Source organism: Azolla caroliniana, unplaced genomic scaffold (genome assembly GCF_043228905.1).
Source record: "Azolla caroliniana isolate FFs.n. ecotype wild unplaced genomic scaffold, voAzoCaro1.0.p SCAF_6, whole genome shotgun sequence".
NCBI lineage: Eukaryota > Viridiplantae > Streptophyta > Polypodiopsida > Salviniales > Salviniaceae > Azolla > Azolla caroliniana.
The window spans coordinates 1,605,848-1,614,647 of record NW_028230441.1 but is presented as its reverse complement, the minus strand read 5'-3'; the positions used below and the strand labels follow the sequence as shown (position 1 = coordinate 1,614,647).

The 8,800-nt window shown below is 37.2% G+C and overlaps 1 protein-coding gene across 1 annotated transcript; it reads left to right on the top strand.

Moving 5' to 3' along the window:
- Nucleotides 1-3,479: 3,479 nt before the first annotated feature.
- Nucleotides 3,480-8,214, top strand: LOC147862464 (putative pentatricopeptide repeat-containing protein At3g47840). Its single transcript, XM_087320974.1, has one exon. The coding sequence runs from the start codon at nucleotides 3,962-3,964 to the stop codon at nucleotides 7,493-7,495; it is 3,534 nt and encodes a 1,177-aa protein (XP_087177100.1). The 5' UTR covers nucleotides 3,480-3,961; the 3' UTR covers nucleotides 7,496-8,214.
- The last annotated feature ends 586 nt before the right edge of the window (nucleotides 8,215-8,800 follow it).

Here is an 8,800-nt window from a genome sequence, read left to right as displayed (position 1 = left end):
GTTATATGCAATCACATCCATAACTTCCAACTGACATGGCCTCATAAACAATTGTTGAATAGAAGTATGGCCTTTCACAACACCTAGCTCCCTTGTTTGTTGAATAATTGGGTTTGTTGATATATGATCCGAAACATTTTCTCATATGTTAGATCATAATGTCGTACTATGCAATTTGTGAAGCCTACAAGGCCTAAGTCTACTAGTCGGGAATTGTGTTTTCATTGGAATGATTGATTAATGTGGACAATACTGGCTACATTGTTAAATGAAAGGATGTAGGGCATAAACTTGGGCACATTAAACAATGAGCAAAGCTTAATTACAACTAGTCATGTCTATACTGCCTTTAGTCTTGGATGGAAACATTACTGTTTTTCTCAAAACGTACAAGCTTCTACATTATAACTTAGAGAATAGCAAAGAATTTGAGCATGTAAAACCTTGCCATATTTTTTTTGGTAGGACATATTACCAAATAATTTATTGTCTTTGTAGATGGACATATCGAATACATTCATAAGGTAACTTGTATGATCTTTGTTGAAGATTTTTATTGTCAATACCTATATATTCTCGTTGATTGTCATTGGAGAAAATTTATGTTTTATCATAAGATTGAATAATGTGTGAACCTTGCCATTTACCTATTTGAGAACACATATTGTCATTCTATTGGGGCGTAAACGAAAATGGAAAAGTTAGAACATCTCATTAGAATATATAATCAATGGAAGAAGAACATATCAATGTCTTCTTTTGTGTTGGAATACGCACAATTCAAAACTCCAACGGTTATTCCAACATATATTTATGGCAAAATTGGAATCATCTTCTTTTAGTCTATGTGAATTGGTTTATGTATAGTTGAATCACAATAAACAACATATTCTTCAAAACAGACATCTTTTTTGTGAAGTGGTTATGCCAATGAAGGATTTATAGTAGTTATCCACATGGAAATATCCATTGTGTCTATCTAAACTGAAATTCACGTATGTACCCAAGCTCCAAGGTCACAAGCTCTTAGAGATGCTTACAACTCACTATATGGAATTACATATGTATATGTAGGTAACTATTGGCATTTGAATACCTTCGCCATTATAAACATGCACACACATATACGTATGTAATTGCAAGCATGTGTGTGTTAGTGTTTGAACGATGTGAATTAGAGATTAAATATTAACCTTATTTCACATGAGAGAACAATTTTATGAGTTTTGTTGGCAAGTTGTTTGTGCTCCTTAGACATTCACGAACATGTTAAAGTACCTATTGGTGAGGTTTTTGTGCTCCTTGTAGTTTGGTGAGCTTCCTTTTTTTTATGTACAAGCTATCTACTAAAGAAGGCAACCACTATCAACTATCTCCAAATATATTTTCACTACACTAGTAGAAAGAAAACCGTAAAAATGAAAACAAGTTGTAGCTCCGCATCAAAATAAGGCTCATTAAAAAAATTTAATTTTTTTTCGAAAGTATTGAGGTCCATAGCTTTAGGACAAAATGGGCTTATTTGATTAGTTGGTTTACTACAATCCCTTATAAGAAATCCTAGCTATTTAAGCACAATTAAAGTGAGGGGTTGCGAGATAATGTACATATGCCATATCCAAGGAGTATCCAATGTCCATGGCCCAAAACATACCCATGCACAATCCTGCATGGCAAATCCATGACCAGTAGGAGCTCATCCCTTTCATTTCAATTAACTTGACACAAGAAGAACAAAACATAAAAAATGACCCTATTTACATGCACACAGGCTAAGAAAGGCAACAAAAAAAAAATCTGATGATAGTAAAGTGTAAATATTGTTTTTATGTGAATGCTTATGAAAACAATCATATAGAATTAAATTCTTGCCTTGGATTAAAAACTTCTTTTAGTGTTTTGCCCCTTACATGTAGTAGGCAACCCACTTCTCCTCTTGCAAGTGGTGTGAACCTTCACAAGTTCAACATGATTCAAAGTCATATGTTTGTAGAGCTTAGTGCCCTTTGACAAATGTCATTTTTCACACCATACATATTACTAGAAGCCACTTTGGAATGTGGAGGGTTGAACACATGACCTTCTGATCTCCATCGGAAAACCTTACCAACTCAACTATATCTATCTCTTTATATATTTTTTGTTGACATTGTTTCTGTGTGAAGGCTACATTGACCAAAGGACATTGGGAAACATAGCTTTCAAGAATTGGGCAAATTTGATAATGTCCAAATTTTACGAAACAACATCATCAGTGACCCCTTTAGCTATACATGTTGTTGTTAACGGAGATCATGATTAGCTTGTAGATAATATATACATGTATATGGTCACATGCAATTGTGCTCTATTGTTGACATGTTGCCTATCATTATAACATTACCTTCCTTCAATGATATACTTATTGGTCTCTATGCGTGTTTATGTTACTCACATTGTAAAATATTGTAAAAGTATTTTCCCACTAACGTAAAAGCACGTTGACCTTATGGTGCCAAGAAACACTCGTATAATAGATGAATTAACTCATGACCAAGAAAGTCTCGACCTTTAAATAACTCCCATTATAAACTTATTTGTTCACACACTTTAGATTGGACCCATGTAACAAATTGGTTGATGAATGTAGCACATCCCACCTTCAATAGATCCAACTAGATAAGATTTGAAGCAACTTTAGAGGTTCTAGTAGTAGTTGTAATCCTAACTCTCGTAGCAAGTCTATCTTTTAATTTATCATCGCCACCAATATGTATATCTAGCTTTCTTTGTCCTCTTTATTGAATAAACACAAAGACAACTACTTGTACATGCCCATGTTTCTATTTACCATTCTTTTTGTTACTTCATAAAGTTCTTTAATATCACCATTCTCACACTTACATGGCATCAACACCTTGCATTTTGTAAGCTCCATGAAACTTAGGGATGAAGGGGCCCCACTAAGAACCCACCAAAATGTTCATTTGGTCAAAACAAGGATCAAATTCATTAATGCTAGACCACTTTGGTCATGTCAGATGTAGCCACATTCAAGTGCCACTTGGCAAAATATCACATTCCCCTAGTGAAGATTAGGCAATCAACCTCGCCTTAGCCCCCTCAAGGTGAGTGTATTATATCTAGATGAAAGTCTTAATGAAATAATTTCTATTGCAATCTAACCAATAGACTTGGTGTAGTGGTTAGAAGTGTATGGTTTGGTTAGAACCTTATGTTATAGATTTCTCAACAAGGTTCAAATTTGCTCCCACACACTTTAACCTTTGCCTACAAAAGCATCGAGCCCCAATTTTATGTCAACAAAGTATCATTTCTCCTTGAGGGGAAGACCATTTACAGAACATATTTGTACCGAAACCTTTACCCTTGATCCCCGAGAGCAAGAACATGTACGCACACACATTGTGCAAGGTTCTTGGAGATGGTACGAGGAGTCCCGCCCGTGAAATAGACTTGACCTCGACGGGCTGATGGCTGAGGTGAGTACCAAATGAGCTGCTTCATAACAAATGCTTCTAGCTAGAGAAGTTTGTCAACGAGTTGTTGGTAGTGGGGCCTGTCTCATGTGAAGCTGTTCTCATGACATGACATTGGAACATCATGGCTCCTTGATCCACACAAGAAAAACAAGAAAATAGAAACGTATATCTTTCAGGAGACCCCAGCTAAGCTACAGAGCCCTCTGGTTTCTGGCTTACTTCCTAGTACACACCTGGGAGCATTTGATAATACTGAATGGATTTACCCTCTGTTTTGTTTTGATACAAATGGACACAGCCAAAATAGTCATGGCTTCCTTTTTTTGCTCAGATGAGGTTATCAAAGATATTTCGGCACTACAACAAAAAACATGATAATATATATAATATTTTATTTGTCGGCTTCCAGTCATTTGAACCCTATGAGGTATTGTCAGTTGATACCTAAGGAGAGATGAACAATCAAATATGCTGAAGGGATGACCGCAAAGAGCGTTATTAATTATGGATACGTGAAGATCCATGCATTGGATAAACCATTGCTTTTCTTTCCCCAAATTTGTATCGATGATATTGTATGTATCTTGGAGAAATGTAGAAAGGAGAAGGACAGAGTAAATGCATTATGGATGCATTTGTATGTGCATAGCTATGGGATGGAAGGGCATAGCTCTCTCGGAAACAATCTCGTATCCATGTTAGTTGAAATTGGATACATTGATAATGCTCGACAGGTTTTTGATAAATTGGAATATCGAAACAATTTGTCGTGGAACTCGCTTATCATTGGGTATATCAGATGTGGCAATCCACAATATGCTATCTTTGTATATGAAAGTATGCAAGAGGATCCGAATATCTGTCCCAATGAACATACCTTTGTGGCAGTGCTCAAGGCATGTTCAAAAATTAAAGATCTTCAAACAGGTGTCAAGGTACATGAGGAACTTGACACAACTGGTTTACTGAGAATAAATGTGTTTATTGGTAGCGCTTTAGTGGATATGTATGCAAAATGTGGTCAGCTTTCTAAAGCCAATATGGTTTTTGATCTACTTCCAGTCCAGAATGTTGTTTCATGGACAGCATTAATATCCGGTTATGTTGATCATGGGCATGCTGATAGAGCCCTTCTATATCTGGAGCAAATGCATCTTGAGGGTGTCCACCCAAATATTGTAACACTTGTTTGCCTCTTAAGAGCTTGTGGCATGATACAGGCACTAGACAAGGGTCGCGAATTACATAGAGAAATTGAGAGACATGGGTTACTGGAAAGGGAACTTGTTGGTAATACATTGGTTGATATGTATGCCAAATGTGGTGCATTAACTCTTGCAAAGCAAGCGTTTGACAATATTCGTGTTCGAGATGTAGTCTCGTGGACAGCATTGATTATAGGGTATTCCGAGTATGGTCAAGGTGAAAAAGCACTAGAATATTTTGATCAGATGCAAGCTGAGGGTGTGTCACCGAATTCCATTACATTCATGGCAAGCTTGAAGGCTTGTGGTGGTATACAAGCAACCTCCAAGGGAAGAGATATACATGCTGAAATTGAAAGACAAGGTTTATTGGAAAGAAACCTTGTTCTTGCTAACACCTTGATAGATATGTATGCAAAGTGTGGCTGCTTAACTATTGCACACCAAGTTTTTGAGAAACTTTATGTTCGGGATGTAGTCTCGTGGACTTCGATGATTGCAGGTTATTATGAATATGGGTATAGTGGTGAAGCCCTTAGTTTCTTTGAACAAATGCACTATGAGGGAATTGTACCAAATGTTGTTACACTAGTTTGTTGCCTGAAAGCTTGTGGGAACATTAAAGCATTAGACAAGGGGGAAATAATTCACATGGAGATAGAAAAACAGGGTTGGCTGGAAAGAGATTTTGTTGGGTATAGCTTGGTTGATATGTATAGTAAGTGTGGCTTGATGACTATGGCACAGCAAGTCTTTGACAAGCTTCCTATTAGAAACATAGAATTGTGGAATGCTTTAATTACAGGGTATGCTGAAAGTGGGCATGATGAAATAGCACTCGAGTGTGTTGAAAAAATGCAATATGAAGGTGTCTACCCGGATTCCTCAACATATGCTTGTAGTTTAAAAGTTTGTGGAAAGACAGAAGCGGGTATCAAGGGGCAAAACATACATGCTGAGATTGAAAGAAGAAAACTTCTGGAAGGAGACATTATTGTTGGAAATAGCTTACTTGATATGTATGTCAAATGTGAACTGATTTCCATGGCAAAAGAAGTGCTTGAGCGACTTCCTATTCACGATGTGATTAGCTGGACAACATTGATCATGGGTTATGTAGAGTATGGGCATTGCGAGGAAGCTCTCCAACTATTTGAACAAATGAGACTTGAAAATGTTCTTCCAAATGCTGCAACATTTGTTGCCATATTGAAAGCTTCTAGCAACACAAAGTATGTGAGCAAAGGTAAAGAAATACATTCAGAGATCATAAGACAGAAACTATTGGAAGAGAATGTTGCCCTGGGCAATATGTTGGTTGATTTCTATGCTAGGTGTGGATTCTTTGCCATTGCACAACAGATTCATAATGAGCTTCCAGAACGTGATGTGGTCTCATGGACTGCACTTATTTTGGGATATGCAGAACATGGGCATGGGGAAAAAGCACTCAAATGCTTTGAAGAAATGGAACTTGAAGGTGTCTCTGCAGATCCTATCACGTTGTTGTGTAGCCTGAAAGCATGTGGGAGTATAGGAACCATTGAAAGAGTACAAGAAATCCATGCTGAGGTTAAAAAATGGGGGCTTTTAGAAAGAAACCTTGTTGTTGGAAGCACATTAGTGGATATATATGCTAAATGTGGATCCCTTGATCTCGCACAAGAAGTATTTGACAGTGTTCAAGTTCGTGATGTAGTGTTGTGGACAACATTAATAGCAGGATATGCAGAACATGGGTACGGTGAAAAAGCGCTTCGGTCTTTTGAACAGATGCAACTAGAATGTGTATCCCCAAATGCCGAGACATTTATATATGGTTTGAAGGCTTGTGGTAGTATCGGAGATGTAAATTGGGGCCAAGAAATGCATGCTGATATTGAGAGACAAGGGTTTCTTGAAAATGTTTTTGTTGGAAGTAGCTTGGTTGATATGTACGCCAAATGTGGTTTGCTGGCTATGGCACAGCAAGTGTTTGACAAACTCTCTGTTCGAAACGTGGTCCTATGGACTGCTCTGATTGCTGCTTATGCAGACTATGGGGATGGTCATGATGCACTTAAGTGTTTGGATAAAATGCGACTCGAAGGTTTCTCACCAAATTATGTGACGTTTATTTGTAGTCTGAAAGCTTGTGGTAATGTAGGAGCCACAGAAAAGGGGCAAGATATACATCTTGAGATGGAAAGACGAGGGTTGCTAGAAGGAGATTATGTCATTGGAAATGCCTTGGTTGATATGTATGCTAAATGCAGCTGCCTTGCAAAAGCAAATGATGTGTTCAATAAACTTCCTCTCAGGAGCGTTGTGTCATGGACTGCACTAATGGCAGGATATGCTCAGTGTGGAGAGGGTGATAATGTTTTCCATATCCTTGATAGAATGGTTGAAGATGGTATTAAGCCAAACCCAGTAACTTTTCTGATTGTTCTCAGAGTATGTAACCGGGCAGGTTTATTTGATAAGAGCCAGATGTATCTTGAGGCAATGAGCAAAGATTATGGCATTGTTCCCAATGTGAAACACCTGACATGGGTTATAGATCTCCTTTGTCGATCAGGTCAATTTAACGAGGCAATTTTGATGATTAAAAAGATTCCTTCAGTTCCAAACCTCGTTGTTTGGCATACTTTGCTGGATGCTTGTCGAAGCTCAGGTAATGTGAAGATCGGGAAAGAGGCCTTTGACAATGTAGTTACCCTGGATGGAGGAGATGCGTCAGCTTATGTTTTAATATCTCATATTTATGCAAGTTCGGAATTCCAAAAGGAAACTTGTGATGTAATACCGATAAGAAACACACAATGATATGAGTGATAGGTACAAATCATGATACAGAGGGTAGATTTGGCCTCTCTGAAGAGATGGACGCGTCCATTAATGCCACCGGGTTCTATAATTTGAGACACTCCTATTTATAGACGTGACTCTCAATGTCTTAGTATGACATAGGGTAAAATTGCTGGAAATCACCCATCCAAGACAAATCTCCATGATGGAAGTAATTGCATTAAAAGCAATCATATGTAAAAAAATATGTGATTACTGAGATTGATCTTGACTATGGAAACAACTGTATTATAAAATGCACCCAGAGAATCTGAGCATATAACATAACCGAAAAGTCCAAATTCATGAAAAAAGTTTCTATTTTTTTGGAAGTTGCTACATTATTTGCCCTGAATGCGGCCTAAGAACTTGGCACAAATCATTTTCTTTGGGGGCTCATTATTGCCAAGAAGACATGTACGTGGCAATTTTGAATGTTACTCTTCCTCTAAATAGACGATTTGAACTCCTTATGTATGGTTAATAACTCAGGCATTGGATATCATTACGAGCATGTAAAGCTTTAGTCATCGAATGACACAGGTGTCGATTTTGCAATATGTATTTTGAGAAACTTGGTATTTAGTACTACTTGTATTGGTCAAAAGAATGCTCCTCACTAGAGTGATCAGCCTTATGCAAGCTACTAGGCCAAGAGTATTATGTATTTAAACGTGGGACTACTTCTAGTTTATGGATATGTTCGTGTTTATCTAGGTTGATCCCCAAACTAAGTGACTTATTAGGAATAAGGATTTGGAACTCATTTAATTTAGTTCGAGTGCCACAATTGTGTACGATCAATTATGTGTATTTTCATCTCACTAGAATAAAGTAGAATCCTTTTTGTCCCCTCTTTCTATTATTATGCCATCAAGAGCTTTGCATTATTTATACATGCCCCATCTACTAGGCATATGGTATGTAAGGTTTGAACTTTGGACTAATATTGAAACTTAGGTCACATAAATCAAGAGTGAGCGGTCCTTAGAGAAAGTGACATCTATGTAATATATTAAAGCATAACGTACCATTATCCATAACATGAATGGAAGTATTTAGAAGGACCTAATGACTCATGGACATACTTTAAAAAGGATCCACAGTTGAAGATGTCAAGATTTATGTTTTGGTATGTATACTTTATTTGACCTGATTGACGCTATGCTTATTATCCCTCATCCAAGCCAACAAATGACAAATGAATATTATAATGAAACCATAATCCTTTTGAACTACTTTCATCCTTAACGAGCTCATTTTATGTGATATTCCCTCTAAAAC